This window comes from Neopelma chrysocephalum, unplaced genomic scaffold, assembly GCF_003984885.1.
Source record: "Neopelma chrysocephalum unplaced genomic scaffold, ASM398488v2 Primary Assembly neopelma1_22b, whole genome shotgun sequence".
Lineage (NCBI taxonomy): Eukaryota > Metazoa > Chordata > Aves > Passeriformes > Pipridae > Neopelma > Neopelma chrysocephalum.
In genome coordinates, this window is record NW_020897690.1 from 56,321 (window position 1) to 81,547 (window position 25,227).

A 25,227-nucleotide genomic window follows, 5' to 3' on the forward strand; every position below is an offset into this window, starting at 1 on the left:
CCCCAAAAAAGAGCTTTGTTTCTGTTTTTAACTCTTCTGTTTTCACCATTGAAATCATTGCTACTGAATTAAGTAGAAAAAGGTAAGTTTTCCAAGTACTGGTTACATCTCCAAGAGAATTTGAAAGATGATGAAGCAGAGGTGTTTGCGATATTTCATGATGAAGAAAAAACATAATCTGTCCTTGAACCTTGTCCTCTAAGGATCAGTGCAAAGTCTTATTTTGATTAACTTGTAAAAGATGAATTAGGGATTGGAGGAAGGAGAACAAAGGAAAGGCGAATCCTTAATTACAATCTTAAGCAACTGTGTGCAATCATGTTTCAAGATTTTCTTGCCTGAATACATCTTATTAAGTTGTACCCATGCACTCAGATGTTCCATAACTTGGAGAATGAAGATTGCTTCTAGTTGCTCTCTTTAAACCACTTCTTCAGTTCACAAATGCCACGATGTTGGGATTGCCTCCCTCTGATTAGAAGGGTGACATTGAAAATCACGTCTGAAAGTGAAGCTAAAAGACAAGTAACATAGAGCAGTTACATATTACATTTATTAAAATAGTCATGCATGCTGCATTTGTGTATCCAAATAAATTCAGAAATTAAAATTATTTTTTAAAAATCCTTTTTGATCCAAACCAATTGTTTTGTGGGGTTTTTTAATGAAGTGTCTTTATCCTAACATTACTTTATTAGTGTTGACAACACACTTCGTAGTATAGTGTATAATAGGAATGAAAATTAATTATATATGCACGTTATTAGTTTGTTCATAGCATGTTGAGAATGCCTTTCTGGTAAATATAAATCAAAAGACATTGGCCAAGGTTCATCTCTTACAGCTGTCCTTGGTACGATCCATTGTTCTAAAAACAGTATGTGTTAAAAATATTTTTGTCCATGGAAAATGTCAGTTCAGCAGCTTCGCCGACATTTGGAACCTCTGTTTTTTTTTTTTTTTTTTTTTTTGGTTTTTTTTCCCAGGACGCGTCCTGACTCCTGAGTGATCGCGTTTCAGTTTTAGATCTGTTTCGTTCTGCAGACCCAAACGGCTTCAGCAGTGCTGAAATGAAGCAGAAAGTTTGTGCTGCCGCTTTCCCAGCCTGACCACGTCCAAACAAAGCAGGTACTCATTTCCCACAGCGGCATCTCCGGCAGCGCCGGAGTTGCGGGGCTGTGCGTGGGTGCTGCCGGCCACTAGCCCCCGCGTGACACTGCGCCTTCTCCTGCTGCCGGTGCGCAGACTCTCCTCTCTCCACCGTTTATTCTATGAAAGCACCTGGTTTAGTTATTCCACTTTTTTTTTTTTTTTCATCTTCCTCTCCTAGCTCCCCACCAGCTCCCCGCCACCCCGCGGTTTAAACAGTGGCCTGGTAGGCGTGACAGCAGCACTAGGGAGACAGAGGGCAGCAGGGGTGCGAGGTTTTAGGTCCCCAGAGCAGGTCGGTGGTGGGTCCGTGCCCTTGCGTTGGGAGAGCCACCCCGCGGCCAAGAGACCAGGAGAGGGGACCCCGGTCCGGCCCAGTGCCCCCGGCTGCCCCCCGCCAGCCAGGCAGACGGGCCGGGCCAGGGAGTGTGGGGTTCGCAAGTGGAGGCTGAAAGGGCAAAGCTGTAAAGCAGGGACTCCGCAAGTTGGGATTAGTTTTGCGACTTTTGTCTTCACGCCTCGGGGGCTCAGTCGATTGCAGTTTCTAGGACAAATTGCGTGGTGGGTTGCGGGGGGAGAAATAATAATAATAAAAAAAATCTTAAAGTCTCTCCCTTCAGCTCCGCGTTTCAAATGCAAATCGGGAGAGAGATTGGTTCCCGCCCCACCCCCTAGCCCGGCTCCTGATTTTTATCCAAAGGACTCCATCTGTATATCCTGTCAAGGAGGAGGAGGAAAGGCGGGAGGGGGGGGGGGTATTGGAGCCGGGCAGGCTGCTTGCTCCCTGGATCCCTCTTCAATAGCCACCGCTGGGTCTTCGGGAGGTACAAAGAGTCCCTGTGCCGTCTCCGGGCGCCCTCGAACGGAGCTGGCAGCCGACTCCGGCCGCCGAGCGGTGATATCCCCTGCCCTGAGCAGCATCCCCACCTCCTCTGCCTTCTCCCTCCCTCCCCGCTCCTTCCCTCCCTCCCTCCTCTTCCTCCTCCTCCCGCAGCCACGATCCGCACCCAGTCGGAGCTGGGCTTGGCACAGACACCTACTTCTCCCGCCGTGTGCCCAGCGGCTGGCCGCGCCGCGCCGTGCCGTGGTGGAGGAGGAGGAGGAGGACCGGAGCGGCGGCGGCAGCGCTCCTTCCTCCGTGGGTGCGGGCGAGTGTGCGGGCGGGCGCGCAGCCCTCATGCCAGGCGGGCGCCCCGCCGCCCGCAGCCCGACCCCTTCCGCCCGGGAGCATCCCGCCAGCACTTCGCCGCGGAGGAACCGGTGGCCCTTGGGATTAAAATACTCACCGCGCCGGGAAGCCGAGGGAGTGAGGGAGCAGGTAAGTGCCGGCTGCACCTGTGCCTTTCCCTGCCTTCCTTCCCCTCCCGTGTAGGCAGAGGGCGGTCGGAGCAGTTGCGGAAAAGGGCTGTGCGCTGTTCGTCCGCACCCGCTCGCCCCGGAGCGGCTCCTGCCCGGAGCGGGGCCGCGGCTCCGCGGGGCCGGCGCGGCCGCGGGTAAGTTTGGCGTTTCCCCCGCTGGTGGCGGCCCGGGCAGCGCGGCGGGGACCGGCCGCGGGACCACCGGCACCAGGGGTGGCGGGGAGACCGTGGAAAGTGAGAGCATTGGGACTATAGGCGTGTGCGCACCTTGTGAGAAATTAGAGAACAATAGCATCACTCTTGACTCTTTGGAGAAGTCTCACAGACAAGCGGAGAAGTGGGGTGGGGGAAGGGAGGACCACGGACTTCTGCAAAATAGAGGAAGCACAAAGTCCTGACTGTCTCAGTCCTTTCTGCCAAGCCAAAGCGGCTGTCTTGCTTGGCCTTGAAGTCCGGCAGTGATGTTACAGTGTAAAAAATTACTGAGGCAAGGAAATTTCCTGAGTTATTTCCCAGAGCTTTCGTCCTTTTATGTCAAGGATGTTCTAGAGTTTGCAAACGTTGAAATTATGGGAGCTATTTCTTTGATTAGTATTCAGCTGGTAAGGCTAGCTCTGCAGTGCTAGGGTGATACTGACCCTTCCCCCTCTGCCCCGTCCTCCCCCCTCCCCGCCGTCTATCCACATCTCCACACACACGGGCATGTCCTGATGTCCTGCTTTCCTACAATAGGCTGTGTGCAGAGGTAGCAAGTGGTTTGTGATCTGGATCCTCAGACTTCTACTTGCTAATGGAGCAAAAAAAAACAAACACTTTTTGAGATATGATTTAGCTTTTATACTCATGCTTTCAAAAGGTGAGGTAGTTCAGGTAAGCCAGGATTCCGCAAACGATGTCTTCCCCGGGATTTAGGGAGGGATGGGAGATGGAGACTAGTGAGGTGCTCTGATTCTGGAAACTGAAATGCTGATACTTTTATTTTTTTCCCATTGCAAGGAAAAATCTTGTGTTCTGATAGATAACTTCTCAAGTCAGAGACTTGAAAGGGCAGAGTATGCTTCATAGTCTCTCTAACAAGACATACTGCCTTGCCATTTTTCAGCTAAAACATAGGTGATTGTGCAGCTTTGCAGAAAATAAATTGTTTTTCCAGGACAAATAAATAAATAAATACATAAAAGAGCCAAACTCTTAAGCATGCTAGTTTCTGAAAGTCTCTCATTGGCATTGATGTGTGACTTGACTTTTCTATCCTCATTACATATACTAATAGTTTCTGTGTTATTATATTTGAAGTTTGCAGGGAATTGTTACTGGTAAAAGCTAGGTACTTACTCTCTTCCTGAAAAAGATAGGTCTACATGATACCAAGTGCATCTACATAATACCAAGTGCAGAGCTGTTCAGATGGGCAGTAGCATGAAAGTTGCATAACTAAATTAAGTTTGCTTAGAATATAGCTTCTGAAGGTACAACAGGTCAACAGATAAAGATCAGCTGTAAAGTCATGTTGACTTTCTCTCAGCGGTATCATAAAAGTTTTAAAGATGCAGAAGTGAAGTGAGGATGTTTAGAAGTTATATGATTGTGCTTCATTAGAGCTAGTTCAGGGCAACGTATGTATTATATTTAGAGAAAAAAAAAGAGCAAAAACCCCACTAAACAAACCCAAAGAACTATCCAGGGACCAAATGTGTCATCCTGTTTAAAGTCCCTGTACACAGTTTTATAGCTTTCCAGTCAGTACCGACCAGGGCATCTACCTAGGCATCTAGACACACTTTTTTTAGAATAGTGAAGAAGGGCTAAGTGAGATTTAAAAAGCAATTGCAGTAAAATCCACAGCAAGGCAAGAAAAGCAAAGGAGCTAAAACCTGACTCTGACAACTTATTAATATTAAGTATGTGCAATATATAGGGTTTAAGTACTTAATAAAGACTTAAAACTACCTGGAATACTAGGAAAATGTTAGAAGTAATAATCTGATCTACCATTGCATGTTATAAATGCATGTCAGTTAATGTGAATGAAATTACAAACTTCAGTAAACAGACTGTTTTCTTGCAAAAAGCCAATAAAGATTGCAGTTTTAATCAAGGGGCATTTCACCCTTATAATGGGAGACTTTACTGTAATTAAAAGCTGATGTAGGTCATTAGAATTGTGTTAAGAGTCAGATGACAGTCTCACAACTCTCTTGTCTACTTTCATTGATTTGATAGCAAAGCACTCTTGATTATTAGCTATTGATTTAATAGCAAATAATTCTTATCTTTTCATATAAAAGGGTAATTGTAAAGCATTTGTATAACTGCAGATTAACTGTGAATTGTCTGATGAGAATTTCACCTATGATATAGATTTTCACCTATCCTTTTCATGTATGACTGTGTACGTGTATACGCTGTGTCCACGTTCTTCTGTATTTCTTCAGCAATCAGAGACTTGGCTGAAGGAGATCATTATTAATGCAAGACCTTACGTTGTTCTAGTCTAAGTTAAATTCCTATTTTGCTATAAGCCAGGCTAAGCCTTTTCTCAAAGGGATTCAACTCATAAATTGACTCCAATGTGTGATAGAAATAGAAAATATTTTAAACTTCAAGTTGTTTACAGATGAGTATACTGCTTGGAACTCAGTTTTAGTGATGGGTTGGCTAGTAAGTTTCTGTGTGTGTTTTTTTGCTATTGCCTTCAGTATCTGATGTGTTCAGCAGTTCTTCAATGAAGGCCTTTCTTGAGGCATTCAGTTTCCTTTAGTTTATCACACACATTTTTTCATGCTACTGCTGGGTATTGTTTTCTTGTGACAATAAAAATCATTAAATTCTAGCTGAGGAAGGGTGCATAAAATAGATGGTTACTTCAGTTCTTCCTGTCAAACCAGGTTTAACTCTAAGCAGTAATGCAGGAGTGCCTCCTCTGGGAATTCAGCGGTTCTGCAAGAAAATTATCCCTAGGCATTAAGCGAAGTTCCTCAGCTGAAATGAGGCTGCAGAAATTGAGCTTGTGCAAATTTAAATATTTGTCTTGATTGGTCCCAGATCCACAAATACTGCTGGCGTTTCTTTTCAATAACTGATCAAATTAGCATAATCCTTCTCAGCAACTTAGATGTTTCAAATGTACTGTTGCAAGGTGAAAAACCAACAAAGCACTTTCACATGGAGAAAATGATATTAAAAAAATATCTTTCTTTTGTAAATTTTTCTTGGGTGAAAAAAACCACCTACCAATATCTGGGTGCATTCCTCCCTACACCAATAACCCAAACAATTTAACACTCTAGCCACGTTCTGTCTTGTGATCAACTGCAGAGCTGTAAAAAAGACCAAAAGCTCTTGCCTGGGTTTTTTTTTGTGCATTTTTTTAAGCCATATCATTAATGAAGTGTGCCTAGTGTTTTTCTGTTGCATCATCAGGTCCTTTCACCTGAGTCAGAGGGTATTGGAGCCAGTTTAGTGTAACAGCGCCATATGTTTGGAGCAGTGATAGTTTTTTGCTTGATAACCAGATGCAGACTGCAGGATGTGCACTACATTTACAGATCTCCCAAGTGAATATTTAGGCCAGTTAGCGGCAGGAGGTTGTGGTCTGTAGATGTAATGTCATCTGGCACAGGGAATTAATAGGTTTCATTGTACTGCCTTGACTTGCAGAGCTTATTTCATCGAAGGGTCCCCACTTCACTTGCTCCAAAGCACCCTCACTATTTGTTTTTTTTTGCTTTCCCTGAAAGAAGTGATAACCAAACAATGCAACTGACACCATAATTAGACACGTTATCTTCTCTAAACCTTTTTGTCTCAAGGATCACATAGTTCCTGTGCCCATGAAGGAGTCTCCTGTAATACTTAGGATGTGTGACATGGAGGAGCTGCAGGCTTGTAACAAAGGGGAATTTTCTCTGCCACTGAATGTAACACCCTGTCCAATGGACATTGTAAAATTGAATGTCAAAACATAAATATTTCAGTGAGGCAGTTCAGCTGTCAGGAGGCTCACCTGCTGATTCCACTGTGTTTAAGGCATCGTGGTTCAAGATCCAGTGGCAACAGTCACCCTCAGAATTATTTGAACACCCAGGGTCTGGTTTTACCGAATGACTAAAGTAGAGAAAAAACAAGCAAGTGTGGGATAACTGTGCATTGTTAACCAAGGAAAGCAAGATTTACTAGCAGATAATGGCTGGGGTGCACTTTCAGAGTCAGCGATGTCCAGATTTATGCAGTAAATTTTGCAATGTTATCAAAAATTGAGGCAGTTTGATGAGAGGAGGATAATGCGGCAGAGGGAAGGAAGAGGGAAGAGAAGGCAGTAGGAGTGGTAAACTCTTGAGTTACATCTTCTATGAGTGCCCTGGGCTGACAGCAAGACTTCAAAATAGAGAAATGCAATCCAGACTGGTGGAGTTCAGTAATGGAAAAGGTTTTGGATTTCCAGGTCTTCCTGAAGCATTTTGCATTGGAAAGACATCAGGACAAAATACGCTGAAGGGCAAAATTCCCTGTTGGGTTGAAGAGATTGACAAGGAAATGATATGGTTCATAGATTAAGCTGGCACTGTGACACTGGTAGCAATGTGTGAGCAGAAGTCTGCAGGAATTTGCATTTTGGCTGCAAAGGTTAGGTGGTGCAAAGATGATCTCAAAAGCCTTCAGCAAACTGCCCTACAGGGCTGGGGAAATCTCAGCAGTGGGGAAAGAGGGCTTCCAAGAGGATATCTCTGAGACTAAAGACTTGTCCTTATCTACTGCTGCTCATTGCTACACACAAACAGGGAAGACAAGTCATGATGTGTTGTTTTAGGAATTATAGAGCAAAGCAAAATATTCAGAGAGATTTTCAGTGGGTGTAAATTACCCTTAATTGCTTGCAGTGAGGGGGACTATTCCTTAAAGCTGAGGATCTTATTCATGATCTGAATGTTTTCAACAAATCAAGATTGCCCCTCAGAGACAGTGCATAATAGTGTCTTAGTGTCTTTTTGACACTAGCAGATTGTTTTGACGAAGTAAAGTAGTAACATTTTTCAGATTAGCAGTGTACATCAGAACACTTCTCCTACTAGACTGTGGCTTAAATATAGTTTAATTTTTTGTACAGCAGATGGAAGAAAATGTAAGTTTTATGATATATATTGAATAAAGAGGTTATTATTTTTTCAAATGTGTATATTTTCAATCTGATGTTTTATGTATCAGCCAGCTATTTGAGAACATAAATATGAGAGTTTAGCTATCCAGTGGATTTTTTAGTTTTTATTCTTACAGCGGTTCACATGGACAGCATGTTACTGCTCAGCAAAGACATGCTATGTACACTCTACAGATCACATAACATACTCTTCAAATTACCCACCAGTTTTTTTGCTTTATATTTTTCATATTTTTGATTGCCAGGACTGTATGTAAAGAAAGTAGGGAATACAAGCTCAGATGTGAAAGCTAGAGCCTAATGCTTTAAACATACCAGCAGATAATTTTATTTTTAAAGCCTAAATTACTTTTTAATGTTGGCAACATGTGAATGAGGAGACATGATTGCATTTTGCCCCTATTTGGGGAGGGGAGTAGCATTTTGGAGATCAGAAACAGGGTGTAAAGGTGCAATTTTGTCCTAGGGTAATTAATGACATCAATTAAAAGTGCAAATATTTCTCAGTTCTGTGTAATCTGTCTTATTTGTGCAGTAAGTGATACCATTTCATAAAAAAAGCATCTTTCAACAAAAAGTACAAAATAGTTGCAGGTCAGTTTTGCCTTCACTTGACACTCAGATGTGTAAACACAGATGGCAGTGAAGGCATTAGAATCAGAGCCCTGAATACCCTCTATCACTGTCAGTGTTAGTCATATCCACTGTTGCAAGTGCATCCCTGAACACTGAAGTTATGCCTTAATGAGGAAAAAAACACCAACAGTAGCTCTTAGTTTTCAGTTTTATGAAGGCTCTGACATTGCTAATGTGGACTTGTGGACTTCGTACTTATAGACTTCATAGAACAGGTGATGTTGAAGTGTTAGTTATGCTTGGACAAAACCCCAATATTTTTTTAATTAAAAAATCTGTAAAAATATGTATGTGTGTATATATACATACACACACACACGCATATATGTGTATATATATATATATAAGTAAGAAAGGTAATGAAATGCAGTGTAATAAAAAGTTATTCCCAAAACGGAAAAGGTTTTTAAATATCAGAGACTTCTGCTTTTGGAGGTATCACACTCAAAAGGCAATGTACTGAAAGAACTATAAATAAAAACCTAAAAAAAGGGCTCTAAGAGGAATAGGAAGACTTTTCCTGAAGAAGAGGAAGAAGGGAGGGAAGAGCGTTTCAGAGCAGAAAGTGCTGCCATACAGCTGAATAAAAATAATTGGAATTTTGGAGTCTATGTGGTGAAAGTATTTGAGAATGAGTAAACCACAATTTTTTTTTCCAGGAGGTGTGAGTATTCTGCTTTTCATCAGATTGTGCTGTCTAGCATATGGACTGTTTTTCAGTTGGTATTTTGGGTGCGTTTTTCAGTACTGTGCTGTGGCGTGTGGCTGGGGACCATGGCAGTCCATATGGTGGCTTTCATACTTTCCTGCAGGTGTAAAAGAAAGGATATAAGAGAACACTGTTTGAGATAAAGGTTAGAGCAATTCTAGGTTTGGAATGTCTGTTCAGAGCAAGAACAAGACATTTCAAACTGCTTAGTGAAAAGACTCCAACATATTGTAAATGTTTTACTGACATTTCTTAAGAAAATCCATTTTGTATTTTTATCTCCATTAAATAACAATCTGCTGCCTCTTTGAAATAAACTGACAGTTTATCAATATCAGATGTCTTTAACATGATGTAACTTAGACACAGAGGGGGGAAATCAAGGATGTGTAAACAGCCTCTACTACAAACAACGCTTACAGTAGTTGAACAGAGCGGTAGGAAGTTAACATATCACAGAGGAAGCATAGCTACTCTCCTTAACACTCTCTCAGTAATTACTGTCATATGGTCGTGATTTACCCAAAGGGCCAGATCAAAACTGAGCTACGACTAGTTGGGATTTATCATTTCAAACTAGGCTCTGCTAGCGAGGATGACACCTGCGTGTTAATCCCGCCGTGAAAAGTGTCTTGGTCCATGTTGGAGTGATGTCTTTTATAACTATAGCGTCTTGTTTTCAAAATTAGGGTCTTTAGGTAAGACATTGCCTATTCTCTTTGGTTTGCCTGTAGGGAGACACTGGATTTTCACATATGGAAGCTTTCAAATTGCTACTGCTTAGCAAACACGCTCAGTGGGTTTGTGGTTTATCCCACCAGCCTCTAAGCAAAGCCTTTCTGGTGCAGGGCAGTACCACAGAAGGGATTACTATAAAAAGGCTTTAAATACAGTCTGTAATCAGAAGAGCTTTTTATTTGTTTCATGTTTCTGCCCTCTAGGTACCTTTGGCAGCACGATGCATAGGCGTTCGGCAGCTAAAAGAGCCTGACATACTGAAAACAGATAGCAGATATCACATTTCACTCAGTTTTAATAGTAGTGGGTAGGGATATAGTGGTAATCTATCTGGAACGTTTAGTGTGTGTGTGATTTAATGTCTAGCCTTTTTAGATTAATTAAATGTAGAAAGGATGAAATCTTCTTTCTTCCATAGCTTCCTAAGTAGCAGCAGTTCACTCCAAATTAATGCCTTGTTATCTATTTTAATTTCACCCTTATTTTCACCTCATGTTTGGCACTTATGTAGTGCCACTGCTTCTTGTCTCCCTCATTGTTCACTCAGACAAGGAGGATGCCCATTTCAGAGACAGCATTGTTTACCTGGTGATTTCCCCAACAGGCAAAGCTGTTTGGCTCTGACAGAATTTATACTTTCAAAAACATTATACTAAGTATACATTTTTACTTGAGTAGAGAAGGCTCACAGTTGTAAAAGGCAGAAAAAAGTGTCCTTTAAGTATTGAAGTTTGAGGGGTTTCTTTCAAAAATATATTTATATATTTAGTGAGTTCTACCAGTTATTAAATGATTAAATTTTGAAATAAAAACAGATGCACAAAAAGATAAAACCTGTATTTGTTAGTGCTGAAAAATCATTCGTCATTGTATCAAGGTTTCATTGAAAACACAAAATCACATTATCTTCTGATCTTTCTCAGCATATTTCTATATAAATATACAGACTAGTGTAACATGTTTCTTACTATGTCTGACATTTGCTTTAGGAATGTAGTAAAATGAGTGGGGAGACTCAGGGCTTTTTAGCAGGTCAGGTTCAGATCAGAACAAATCATAGCATCTGGTGTACTGTGACTAAGAATCAGTCAATTTTTCTGATTAATCTTATACTCCTTTATTTTACTTTTGAGTTATATGGGAGAGAGTTAAGCTAGGATGTGTCCCTGCTGTTAATACAACTTCCTGCCTGTAGCCAGTTTGTAATTATATCATAGTAATGACAAGCAAAGCAAACCATAGCAGACAGAGGAGAAAAAAATAAAATCAAATGACTGAAAAGAACTACACTTGCTTTGATTATTTTAAAGAGAAAAAAATTTCGCATTTGTACTGGGAAAAAATGGTGTATTAAGAGAACAGTCAGGAAAAAACTTTATGAATATAAATACATCTGTATCAGGAGTAGTAATGCCATCCAAGGAGTTTGCTGTAAACTCTGAGACTTCTTATGTAAACTCATTGGTATTGATGATGAGAAAAGTAATAAATAAACATTTTTCATGGATGTTGTGAATGCTGTGAAGAATTATTTGCATTCTGTAAAAAAAATAAAAATTCTGACAAAGGTTCTTATCTTTTTCCTGGATAGGTACCTGTTACAACATTTCTTTGGTGAAGGCTATTCAGCAGTGGTGACATCTTCCAATCGACCACTCCGCAAATTATTATCTCTGGACTCCCAGCTGACACCCTGCCAGACGCTAGAGCTACTGAGACAACTGGAATTGTGCCCGCTTTGGTCAAGGTTTTTTCTTTCACGGACGAAAAAAAAGATGAAGTTGGGCAAAGTGGAGTTCTGCCATTTTCTGCAGATACTAGCTCTTTTCCTTTGTCTTTCTGGGATGAATCAAGCAGAGCTCACAAGGTCCAGGTCAAAGCCCTACTTTCAATCAGGGAGGACAAGAACCAAACGCAGCTGGGTGTGGAATCAGTTCTTTGTGCTGGAAGAATACATGGGTACAGACCCACTCTATGTAGGAAAGGTAGGGCATTTAAACAAACTTTGGAGGGTACAGATGCTTGCTTTTTCATGTGTTTATATGATGCAAACTGAAAATTTTAATTCCATCAGCATAGTTGACTTAAGCCAGGATGGAACACAGTTTTGCAGTTTGAAAAAGAAAAAAGGTTTAATACTTCAAAACAGCAACACGCTACATTCCTATAAGAATGCAAGATTCCTCTCACATTTTTCTTTAAGAGCTCTACATATTAGCACTACTTCTTTAATGGAATACAGTAATGAAAGTGTTTTACCACCACTGACAGAAAGAAAATATTTATTACTTATATTAGATTTTATTTCTTTTACATAGAAATAGAGGAACGTAACGATGAATATTCTTTTTTAAGAGCTAACAGCTAGTCCCAGAAAACAGAAGTTCTGTATTATTTTCTTTGCTCCCTAAAAATCAGCATGACTGAAAGCAACAGAGAAAGAATCATGCATCTGTGGGTATGATGAGTAAAAAGGAGGGCATGTCTGTATTACTGCTTTGCTTTGACTTTGCCTGGCTGGCATATTGGCATCTTGGAGGCCTTGCTGTCCTCTGCACATAGCACAGCCTTGTGGCTTTACCTCTGATGGGCACAGGTCCAGTACAGAGCAAGCCTTTACATCAGGGCATCCCAAATGGTTCATTCTGAGCGCCCGTCGCTGCACATGGAGCACTGTGAGCACAGCTGTGAATCTGGGACTTAGCTCATTCACTGCCTTGTGCTACTAGGTAATATGCTTCCTTCAGCAGTGATGCAGGGAAAAAACCCACAAAACAACAAACAAAACCCCCTCTGGTGTTTCTGTGTAACATTTACGTGTAATCATCTTATTGAAAGGAAAACCCATTTTTCTCTGTAATATCAAAATCAATAAATAGAGTTCCTTGTTAAAATATAGCAAATGCATAGAAAACTAGGGAGTGACAGCTTTTGGCACAACAGCGTGCCTGCAGAAAAGGAAATGAAGTAATCTGAAATTCACCGCTTCAAATACGCAACTGCAATGAATTTCAGCTTACTTAATGCATCCTACTGAGACAAAACCTTGATGTTTGTGTTAATACAGTAAGCATTTAGAATTTAATCATGCCAACTGAATAATCAAGTTAAATGGTGAACTGCTTTCATGATTGCAGCTATGGTTGTGTTTAGGTGCTTTTCTGAACTGGGACTGATACTTTGCACAACTGAGCCTTCAAGAAAGATGTATTAGAATCACAAATGTGATCTGAAATTACAGCAGTCCTGAAAGTTTTGGTAAAGTTTTAGGTTATGTAGCAGTTTCCATTCTGATGCCATGCAGCTGCTGGTTGTCTGTGTGAGTTTGTCTTTTAGGCAAATTTGTTCTCAGGTTGGAACTTCTCTTCTGCTTTTGAAAATGGCCTATTTGGCATTCTTGCCCACTTATAAAAATAGAAGATGTGGCTTGCAAATTTGAATTCCTCCCCTAGAAGAGAAGTGTCTCCAAATATTTGAGTGAAGGCTGGTTTTGATCTGTAGTAATTCTCGTATTCAGTCAAATGCTGTATTATGGCCAAAAATGCTGTGGTAGCGCTACAGTACATGATATTTGCATGTATGTTGTTATTTTTAGCTTCACAGTCTGCTCTTTCCTGTCCTTTACAAGAGTCCTAGCATTCATAAGCAGATATCTTTTGAAATGCAAACCTTTTTTTTTTTTTCTGAAACCGTCTGTGCCCAGCCTGTTTTTGTATCAGCAGTATGAATTGTTGGCTCAGGAACTCACACTTGTACCAGCAATCCATTTTGTAGGAAAAGCAGATAAAAATTTGCACTTACAAAAGGAAGCCCATCTTCCTGGAAACAGAGTTCTTGCTGAGCATCTTATAAGATAAGACGTGCCCAGTTCCTAACCCTCTCGCTGGAGAGGCTTTTCACTGTGTGGATCCTGAGGTGCAATCATGACCGAAGCTGCGTTCCCACACACGGAAGCAAAAAGGTGAAGAAGTGATTTTCTTTTCTGTGTCAACATAATATGTGTAGCACCACTCTGAAGTGAGCAACAGCTGCCTTCCTTCCCCTCTTCTCCCCTTAAAAATATTGCTGTTCTTGTTTCAAATCCTTTGCAGCTAGGTAGGGACTGAGAAGACTGAGATTTGGGTAGGAAGGTTGGGTTTTTTGGTTTATTTTTTTTTTCCCCCTTTGGTGAGGAAGCTAGAGGAAGCAAAAAGCTGGCATAACTCACTTCTCTCGTCAAGTGAAGTGGAAACAGCAACCAGACTCTGCCTCATGCTCTGCAGAGTGCTCTACTCCCAGGGAAGGCAGTTCTGCACTGCCTTACGATGCTTTGCAGGGTGCCAATCTAACTGCACATCCAGGAAGGAGGGACCTTTTTCCAGCTTTTAAGGGCTGTGAGATAAAAAGGCTTTAGAAACGCTCAAGCAAATGGAGCTGCAATAGGGAATATTGTCTCTCCACCACTATTCAATTTTACAAAGCATTAGGCAATTCTGGTTGGAAGGGAACATTTGGAGAATATTAGGGTTACACAGCAAATCATTCAAGAGTTGTGAAATACCAATGTTAATTCCATGTTCAGCATTAACTCTGTGGTCGTGGGTGTCTGCATTCTGACACTTCAATTACCTGATCATGCAGGGTAAAATTCTATTCCTTGTAAACAATGTAGCAGGATTCCTCTTCACCTCAGTAAGACAAGTATTTCACTTAATTTTTCAGTGATTTCATGTTTTTTTAACAAAGTTTCAGATCCATACCTGAGGTATATTGCAGCCTTCTTCTGGACATCCATTTATTGGTAGAATTTTTTATTTTTTTTCCTAAATGCGTATGTATTTCTTTTCTTAAGGCAGCAGAGCCTGTTTCTCATGTCACTCTGCAGAAACCTTTGGAGGAGTTCCTTTAGTTTTACACTAATAGGAGCCAGAGGTGGCAGAAATTTTGTGCCTTTGTTTTTTGTTTTGTTTTCTTTTTAATGTAGGTCTTTCCATGATACAAATTTTAATCATCTTGGATGTAATTCCGAGCACCTCTTGGGAGGTGCTTGGCACGTAATCAGGTTGTGGACTGAACCATATAGAATTTCTTTCTGTCCATCAGCACAGCATATGTTATGTTCGCTTGAAGGGTTAAAGCATTTAACTGTTTAGCCCATTTACCTGTTTGGATAAGTACTATTCTCTTCCAGACATTCTGTGTAGGAAATGAGGCAGTTAACTGTGGTGCTAATTGAGCTAGAAGCATAGTTGGCTTCTGATTTCTGGAAAATGTTTACTACTGCTTGGTAATATGTTTTGTGAAATGCCTTATTCTGTATTTTTCCATATAAATGACTTTAATATAATCTATTGGGCAAAAAAGTAATAGTATAGAGCAGTTTTAAATGATTCAATTTAAATTTAGGAAAAATTGTATTCTATTATATTGAATATTTGAAAAGCTGTATACAGTCTTGTAATTGAAGTTTCTATGGGTACACATTGGCAAAAAGGGATGCAGTTAAAGCAGAACTTGAAAATTTTGTTGATATCTTTTTTGGTTTTTGTTATATAACGATCCGACATCCAGTTTTGTTTGTTTGTTTTGGTTTTTTGTTTTTTTTTATTTGGTTGGTTGGTTTGGTTTTGGAGTGATTGTGTTGTGAGGTTTTTTGTTTGGGGTTTTTGTTTTGTATTTGGGAAGGGGTTCATTTCTTTTAATGTGTTCTGCTGCAAGAGTGTCAGTCTCCTCAAAAGCATTATGACACAAAGTCTCAACCAACACTACTTCCATTTTTCTTGTTAAAAAGTTAAAAAAAATCAAAAGAAGCCACAAATAAACCTGAGGAAATTAAACAAGGCTGTGAACTCCATGTGAGATGCTGATTGATGGCTGACTTCTCTTTTTTCTTTTGGATCCAAAGCAACACTCCTTTTCCAATGGCTCTAAATTTAGGTATAGTTAAAATGCAGTTTCAAGCTTTTTGCTGAGTTGAACTCTTCTTTTCCCCTGAGATCTCACTAACATATGAAGGACTGGAAATAAAAGACACAGACTTTTGGTTGAGCACAAACCCATTAAGCTGATATGTAACTCACTGGTAATTCTCAAAAATAACACTTGGAACTTGTAAGATGTCCTGCATGTAGTATTATTTATAATGTATGCGAAAGGAAAACATAAATTCTAATTTGCATTTTGTAGATTGTAAATTCAAGAAAAAAGCTTAAACGAGTAAACTGAGTGTATAGTTTCCTAGAACTTCCAGTCACTGCCTTCCAGTACAATTTTACCTGCCTTTTTGTTTTTACTCTAACTGTTTTAAAATAAGAAAGCTTGTTGGATTCAGTTTTCAAATGTTGATAGAAGTGCATAGAAGTTAATATTTGTATTATTATATATATAAAATATATATAGTGCAGAATGAGTGAAGCATGAAAAAAATGCAGCGAACTTAAACTTTTCCTATAAAATTGGGTCATTTAAGAAAATTTGCAGGTTTTACAAGTTTTAAGAGAACTTCAAGGCAGGATGGGGAAAAGGTTTTTAAAGTAGAAAAAATAACAAGAAGTGTATGTTATTGTTGGCATAGAGAGTGGGTGGGGTTTTTTCAGCCTCATCATTTCGGAGGGAAGGAGGACAGACAGGGGAGGATACTGGGTTTTTGTATTTATTTTTTGTTTTTCAAAGGTGTTGGTGAATGTGTCAGTAGGGTGACATAATTATCCACATACTATATTTGTCTGTGCTGTGACCTTATATCAAGCCATACCGATATAGTCAGCAGTGGAGTTCTTTTCACAGAATCGTAGCCTAACAATTTCAGATGTTGCTGATGAATTTTGACTGACTTGGATAATGAGTGCCTTTGCTAAAACACTTTAAGTCAGTGAGTGCTGTGGAAGTGCTGGCCCCTCAGTCAAACTCGGACCAATCTGCGGGAGTATCAGCTGCTGAGAAACTGAAGGAATTTCATCTATGATGAAGGAGCTGAGGATTTCTGCATAGAATTAGCCCAGACAGCTTTTCATCTCTCTACAGCAGTTTTACTGACACTTTGGGAAATGGAGAGGATATAGGGTGATGTTACAAAGGCTAAATGTAGGTGAAAAGAGGCTGGGCTGCCTCATTTGCAGACAGCAAAGAAGAAGGTGGGTTGGGTGCAATTCCCTGAAGGGATTTGTCCCTCTTGCTGCTTCTGGAGGCAGTCACAGGAACCTGGACTCTCTGCTCAACTTCAGCCCTGGGGTCTTGTCCCTCCAAACATCCTGCACAAACGTCCTGTTCATGTCTACTCTGCAAGTCAGCTCCTGGTTGAGAGTAGCTACAGCTCTGCGCAGACATTTTTTCCTCTTTTTTTTCCCACCCCAAGTAGTTTTGGAAAAAAAAAATTCCAAACAAACCGAACTCAAGCCAACTATTTTTTATCTGTCTTTGTGACCTCTCTGTGGAAAATGAAAACGGCATAATAAGTCAGAAAGAAACTTCCTCTTTGTTATATTTTTTTTCTCCTTTTCTATTTGTGTTATCTTTACTTTTATCATAATCTTTGAAGCACTGTTGTTTTATATACTCCCCAAAGGCCGTTTAAGAAAGGGAAGAAGCAAATCTGCTGTATTTCTGATATTTATCCATCTCAGGAACTCTTTGCTTTTCTGTGTTATGAAAATTGATAACAGTTGACCTTTTAAGTAAAATGGGACATGCCATTCCTGACAAATGTTTTTATACCACAAGTGCTGCAAATGAAACAAATGAACAAATGACAAAATAGTCAAATCCTGCTTACTTGCTTTGTGGATTGAATAGGTCTTGGTGAAGAGATGCTTCAGTTTTACAGCAGTGGTATGAATTTACCATCTCAACTTGTTCTATCCAGTCACTAGTAGCACACACTTTTCTTTACTGGATAGTTACTGGGGGCTTTGCATTATTCCATACTATACTTTATGTGGATTACCCCGAATAACTGAGAGCTGACTGACAATCTGAATTTTTCCTACTTAGCATGCAGGGCTAAAGTGTCTCTGGGGAGAATGGTGAGATTAAGGCTCACAGGAAGAATTATCCAGAAGGATAACTTAAAATCTACTGCTTTTTCCTGGTTGATTTTATTAGCCTGCCCAGCTATTGTGAAATTTCTTCTTTCCCTCTTTACAGGAAGTCCTCTTCTCACATAGCTGCATGGATACAGAAAAGGGTTTTATGCCGTGGATTTAAAATGATGACAATTTCACATGCTCAAGCACTAAAAGACAGTTTGTATGTAATTTCATTATTAGAAGTGAAAGTAGAGTTGAGAGACTTACAGTGGGATACTGAACCAGAACATGCAGCTTTTTGATCTCTTAATATAATATAGAACATTGATCCTTAACATGTGCCATTACAGAAGAGGAAGGTTAGTGAAGGTGATGACAACATCCGTAGATGAAGTAACCCTCATCGCAGTGTTTCATTCAATGGCACAGACGTGCTATTTATATAATCCTGTAATACCAGTTCTGTATTTCAGTAGGCTAATGGGCTCTACCTGCAGTGCTCTGCTCTGAATTTCTTTTGGGCATTATTTAAAACTATATTTTATGGGTCTCTGACAAAATAGAAAAGAAAGAGTAAAAGCTAATTTTACAAGAATATGTAGATGCAAGTCTCCTGTATGCTTGGCTGGTTATCAGAAAATGCCTTATTTTCATGAGAGCATGAGACATACAGTTTTGATGTCAGTCAAGCTGATGCTGCTTCAGCTGAATTTTTTTTAGTGATGTTGTGACATTCCTTCTCCTTTTCATCTCCTGAGGTGGTTCTTGGTCCTCTAGTTCTTGCTATTGGCTGTCATTCAACATCCAGTTTTACCTCCATCGTCTAGTGTCACAGTTGTGTATTAACAACATTGGAGATAAAGTGCTATAAAACTACAGCTTGCAAGAGCTGAGTATTTGCTAAGGAAGTCCATTCATGAATTATTGTGCTAGGCAAAATTCAAGCAAACGTATCCCCTGCTCTGAGGCAGTGGTCTTGTAAGGCAAGAAGCAATAGACGGCTAAGAAGCAATGACAGAATTCAGAGAAATCTAATCTTAGTCAACATCTGAAAATAGTTTGAGAACAATAGGTCACTCTTGTTCTTTGCTATGGAGATAGAATATTATTTTTTCTGAAAATGAGATTCATCCAACATTTTAAAACATTATGAACAGATAATAGAGAGTTCTTTCCTGCCTTTACTTGCCAGCCTTTATGGATGACAAGTCAGTTGAAATTCCTAAGTACAGACCTATTCAATATCTATGTCAGTACAAGGCTGCATCTCCTTTCAGACCAGTGAAGGTAAAGGTATTAGATACACCTTTAAAGGTTTATATCTTGTAGCCTGCTGTCACACTACCTTTTTCATGTTGCCTTTCTTATGCTCCTTATGTTAGCCATAAGTGTCTGTCTACAGACTCATTGGACATTCATTCAATGTATTAAGTATTTTCCAGGTGTCATAGTCTAAAAGTGCTGCCAGGACTGTTGCTGCCTTGTTATAATTCTTCTGCTGAATTTCTTGAATTTCTTCTTTGCTCCACATTGTTTTTTAATATTATACTGGATATCCTAAGTTCCTTTTCCTTTTTTTTTTTTTTAAGTAATCACTAGTACCTGTGTACATAATGTCAATGTCTCAGTGCTAACTTGAACCAGTTAAAGGAAGTACCCGGGACAACATATTTAGAGATTCTGAAAAAATCAGGGAATGGTTCCTTCACATGCAGTTGCCTGGCTTTTACATAAATACACCGGTGATAAATCCTGGAAAATCTCTGCAGTATAATCTTTTTCTCTCAGCATTATGCATTTCCTTGGAAGAGAGAGCTGAGCTAAGTACTGATGGTGGAACTGCTGAAAGAAGAAAGATGTTAATACACTAGGTTGCTCAGTTCCTTCAAAGTAACTATTAGCTACCTTATACTATGAGAATCTTCTCTGTCACTTTTGCGCTGGAAGAGACACTTACTGTCATGTAAATTAGAGACAAGTAGCTCTTAGAAAAGAAAGTGGAGTTTATGCTGTTGAGAGAACTCTAATTCTCTCCTAGCTGTCCAAACTATGGTCATGGTATGAATACCAGCCTATACCAGGAGCAGAAGTTTGGGGATGTCAGAATGCTTAATCTCTCCTAACTTCAAGACTGTAAGAAGGAGGATCAGCCAGTTAAAAACAGGGACAGGGGTTGCTGATATAAATAAATGTTGTGAACACCTAACTATAGATCACTTTACCTCAATCTATAAATGGGAACCACCTTCACATTTCCAGGCTAAGTGTAAACTTAGCCAATAAAGAAACTCCATCGACAACAGAAGAATACATCATGAAATGAAACTGATCACCCAAATCGATAAATGTGCTCATAAAACTGTAGACTATATTTATTATTAATTCTTGCAGATGTTTTTGACTCCACTAAAAACTTACTACCATTAATAGTTCTGTCCATGTACAGTATTACAGTCTTGTGCTGTTCGAAAAGTAAGATTGTTATTTATGTGGGTGTAAGTCACATAGTATGGTAGAAGCACTCTTCAAGTCATAAACGTAGAAAAGAATGAACTATTTTTTTTTTAGATAAATGGGAATACCAGGACAAATATAGCTCTTTTGCGTGCAGGATTTCATGTGCAATTACTCATGTACCAGAAAATACAAAATATGCCTTACTGGCTTAGTCTTAAGCTGTCTTTTTCAGGGTACTCCCCTGGGAGAAGAATGTAATTTTAAACATTCAAGAAGAAGGCAAAAGTTTTTTAATATGTTTTGATTATTAAGTTGTGCTATTTATAGAGTAACTGAAGATTTAATCCAGAATTTTGAAATCAGTTTTGTTGACCCTGGGAGACCATTTGAGAATATTAATGTTGGAATAGGATTATCTGGCCATTTTAAAATTGAATTTTAATGGCTATTTTGTTCTATAGGTTAGTAAAAGAGGAATACTGAGGAATGATTTGCAACAAGTATCAACATATTCCACATTTTGACAGTGAAAAATAGTGTCTTCCTTTCAAACAGTCATATAGTATTCTTGAAGCACTGAAGGCCTGCATTGTGGTGTTTCACATGGGTGAATAGGGTGTATGCTAAGAACAACTAAGAATGGTCTGACATAATGTTCCACCTACATCATAGGTGATTCTTTGTCCCTCTCTGAGTAGAAAGAAATACATTTAATGTTATTTTCCAGGTAATACCAGGAGATTTTGCTGCATGAATTCCACAAAATGCTGCCATAGTCATATTGTCTCATTTAGTTTTCCTGTTTCTGTAAATCATGAGTAATTACCTTAAGGATTACAGAGACATGCAATTCTGTTGCCGTGGAGTATGTGTGAGAAGAATTGAACCCACAAAGTTATTTTCCATTTGAAATGTTTCCAAAATATGGAAAATCTGGTACTTGGATACATATGTAAGGATGATAAGCTGCTTAAACATTTCATACTGAGGTACCAAATCGTAACCCTGCTGACTAGGCAATGAAGCAATTCATTTTCCTTACAAGGTAGGCAGGTGCTGTATGAGGCAAAGTTTAGCTTGTTATCCTATAACAATGAAAAGTTTTCAGACACAGCTGGGAAAAGCAGATGGTCATTTCTTAAGTTTCCATAATCATGGTATAAATGGAATGCCGTAAACTAGCAAAATGCTTAACTTGTCTTTCTTATACAATTTATACACATTATATGGGCAGAGTAGGCATTTGGAAAAGTGCTTGGCATATTTTTATGTTTCTTTTTTAGCTTGCAGGGCTATAATGTTGCATAGTGTTTATATTAAAAACTGTTAAATAATTCCACTTGCTCCTGGATGTTCATAAGCTTCGTGCATATGTAGACCGTTATCCTCCCCACCCATCTTTTACCCTTTACCATTTAACTGTTGCTTAGCCAAGCAAGACTTTTAAAAGGTTTCCCTTTTCAGTCAGCACTGCAGTCTTGTGTTTATCCATACTGCTATTTTATTTGTTCTCTTTCTTTTTTGAGTATGCTCTCGACAATACAGAGCCGTGAACAAAAGCACTCTATTATACCTTCTTCTAAACAGGAAATAAGCCAACTATTACTTCCTTTCTCATTGTATGATTCTAATTCCTCTATTCATGTTTATTTCTTTCTTTGCAAATTCTTGTCCATAACCACTCTGAGGATCTTAAAGGCGTATTGCCTTTCGTTTTTTTCTTTATGCTGAATCCTGAGTGAGTATCAGTCCCAAAACAAAGGAAATATTAGTTGTTTGAAAAGTTGTTTCAGTTTATCTGACTGATAAACTGAATGAAGCCATGTCCAATGAGGTTTTAAGGAACAAACGTGCAGGAATTAGAACAATAGCAGTGATGAAGCATGTACATAAATGTGTCCATAGGTATATATGTGTAGGAAACAATGGAGGGACCTCACATTGAGGAATAATTGCTGCTTGTACAGACATATTTAATCAATTCAGATTTATCTTAAGGTTCAAAGAAAATGTAAAAATTCTAGTCTTAATGCTTTTAGTACAGGAAAATAGACATTGAAAAAGTTAAAGAAAAGAAAAAGTATCCTAGAGAGTAAGTGTGAGAAGGGAAGTGTAAGAAGGGAAGGATGAAGCATTTTACTGTGTTTTTCTCACTCTGGAGACTCATGTAAAACTGAAAAGATCATACCAAAGCAATCAGTGAAAACATTAATTTAGATTAAGGTATAAAAATCCAATCACAGAATGGGTAAGGTTGGAAGGGACCACAGTGGGTCATCTGGTCCAACCTTCCTGCTCAAGCAGGGTCGTCCTAGAGCACATTGCACAGTATTACATCCAGATGGTTCTGTAATATCTCCAGTGAGGGAGACTCCACAACCTCTCTGGGCAGTCTGTTCCAGTGCACAGTCACGCTCACAGTAAAGAAGTTGTTCCTCATGTTCAGGTGGAACTTCCTGTGCACCGATTTCTACCTGTTGCCTCTTGTACTATTGCTTGGCACCACAAAGAGGAGCCTGGTCCCATCCTCTTAGCACCCTCCCTTCGGATACTTATACACATTTATGAGATCCCCTCTCAGTCAACTCTTCTCGAGGCAAACAGGCCCAGCCTGCTCAGCTTTTCCTCATAAGAGAGATACCCCAGTCCCTTAATCATCATTGTTGCTCTTTGTTGGACGTGCTCCAGGAACTCCATGTCTCTCTTTACCGAGGAACCCAGAACTGGACACAGGACTCCAAAAGTGGCCTCACAAGGATTGAGTGGAGGGGCAGGATCACTTCCCTCAGCCTGCTGACAATGCTTTTCATAATGTAGTCCAGGATCCCGTTGGCCTTTTTGGCCCCAAGGGCACACTGCTGGCTCATGGACGACTTGTTTTCCACCAGGACCCCCAGGTCCTTCTCCACAGAGCTGCTTTCCAGCTGGTCAGTCCCCAGCCTGTCCTGGTACCTGGGGTTATTCTTCCCCAGGTGCAGGACCCTGCATTTGCCTTTGTTGAATTTCAAATTGTTCTTATCTGCCCACCTCTCCAACCTGTCGAGGTCCTTCTGGAGGGCTGCACAGCACTCCAGCATATCGGCCACTCCTGCTGATGTGTCATCAGCGAACTCGGTGAGGAGGCCTCTGCCCTTTCATCCAAGCCATTGATGGATAAGTTAAACAATACTGGGCTCAATATTGAACCTTGTGGGACACCACTAGTGTCAGGCCTCCAACTAGACCCTGTGTCATTGATTATGACCGTTTGGCATCTGCAGTTCAGCCAGTTCTCAATCCACCTCACTGTCCACTCATCCAGTCCACGCTTCCTGAGTTTGCTTATGAGGATGCTGTGAGAGACAGTGTGAAAAGCCTTGCTGAAGTCAAGCAAGGTAGACAGTGTCCACTGCTCTCTCCAGGTAGTCATTTCACTGTAGAAGGAATCAAGTTTTTCCAGTGTGATTTACCATTAGTGAACCCATACTGACGACTACTGATCACCTTCTTGTCATCCACATGGGTAAAGATGGTGTCCAGAACGAAGCACTCCATCACCTTTCCAGGTACTGGGGTGAGGCTTACCTTATGTGTACATCTTGACCCCTTTGGTCTTTGCTAAGGAAGTTATATGCACCTATATGGCTCACACATTGGTTTAAGTTGCATCAGTCCACCACATGGGTTCTAGAAAGAAGGCATTATAGGTACCAATGCTAGCTGACTTGGTTATGTTAGCACAGATGGAAGAGGAGGGCAGCTAGTCAGACATCCAGTAACACCCAGGTTTGAGAAATGTGCAGGGGACTAGGTCTGTTAACTAGCAGATGCATTTAAAAGGGACAAAAAGGTAAATAAAGCTCATTTGTAATTAAAAGAGGAAGATACCATGTGCAGCAAGGTAATCTGTGACATAGGACAGCAGCAAACCCAAGTATTATCAAGAGGAAAACTAGTAGAACTAAGTTTATGTTTCTTTTATGGGAACAGGGAAGCAACGGATAAAAAATGAAAGATGTAAATATTACTTATAAAATGTTACTTGAGAGGGCTAGAGAATTTGGAATTTGTTCAAAAAAAGTCTAAAACACAAGCAGCATAGTGCCAAACGGCATAGGACAAGACAGAATAGCATTCCATACATAGAGGTTCCAAGAATTGTTGTGTCAAGGTAAAGCGTGGAATAGCAAAAAAGCAACATGGAGATCTGGGGGAGTCCAAGCAAGTCTGAGCTCTCAGCAGACGGATGGAAGGATGCAAATATGTGCAGCTGTCAGGGCAGCAAATGGACCATGTCCAGACTGTTTCAAAATAAGAAAATTATGAATTTTCTGGTCTACCACTAAAGAAGGCAGCTCGCACCTTACAAAGCAAATTTTTCTTGGGAGTTAAAAGAATGAAATAATGACACATGATTTTCAGAACCTCAGTAGACACCTTTCTTTCTAGACCGGTATTTTGACATTCATCATTTCATGTAAATATATTTCATGCCATCTGTGTGAAGAGTGCACGAGAATTTTTTCCTGCAGACTAATTTCAATGTCCTGTCAAAATTAGACATTGCTCCATCCTATGTGTCACAGTATCACGTTCAACAATTTCCATTCATCTGTTATTTTGGTAAGTAGAAACGGGTAGATGATGATGGTCCATTCTGCTAGTCTGATGGCAAAATCATCTTTCCAGATTTTTTTTTCCAATTTTACTTCTAGTAGCACAAAATGAAGTCAATGACTGCTTTTCATGTGGGATGATACAGACTGAGGGCCCCAGGTGCTTTGTCATGCTTCCAAAATACATGCCAAGCAAGCAATGAGGCTGTGAGGAAGATGGAGAGATTAAGATGTCCACTTTGATGACAGATCCTTCTGATATCTTTAGAGATATAAGGGTCTGTGTCTGCATACTACACTAAAAATTAAAGCTACCTTTGCTTCTGAAATTATGTTATCATCTGTGTATTAGATAGTGGCCCACCTTTTAGTTCTGACCATTTGATGCCTGCTTTGTACTATACTTAAACTGGAAATACCAATT

At 39.9% G+C, this 25,227-nt stretch overlaps 1 protein-coding gene across 1 annotated transcript in view; it reads left to right on the forward strand.

The window, feature by feature from the left end:
* The first annotated feature begins 2,163 nt into the window (after positions 1–2,163).
* CDH7 (cadherin 7) overlaps positions 2,164–25,227 on the forward strand; it is an 85,572-nt gene continuing 62,508 nt past the window's right edge. The window contains exons 1-2 of the mRNA XM_027677890.1: positions 2,164–2,467; positions 11,340–11,733. Coding sequence (XP_027533691.1) covers positions 11,524–11,733 — 210 coding nt within the window. The 5' untranslated portion in view covers positions 2,164–2,467; positions 11,340–11,523. The remainder of the gene's footprint in view (positions 2,468–11,339; positions 11,734–25,227) is intronic.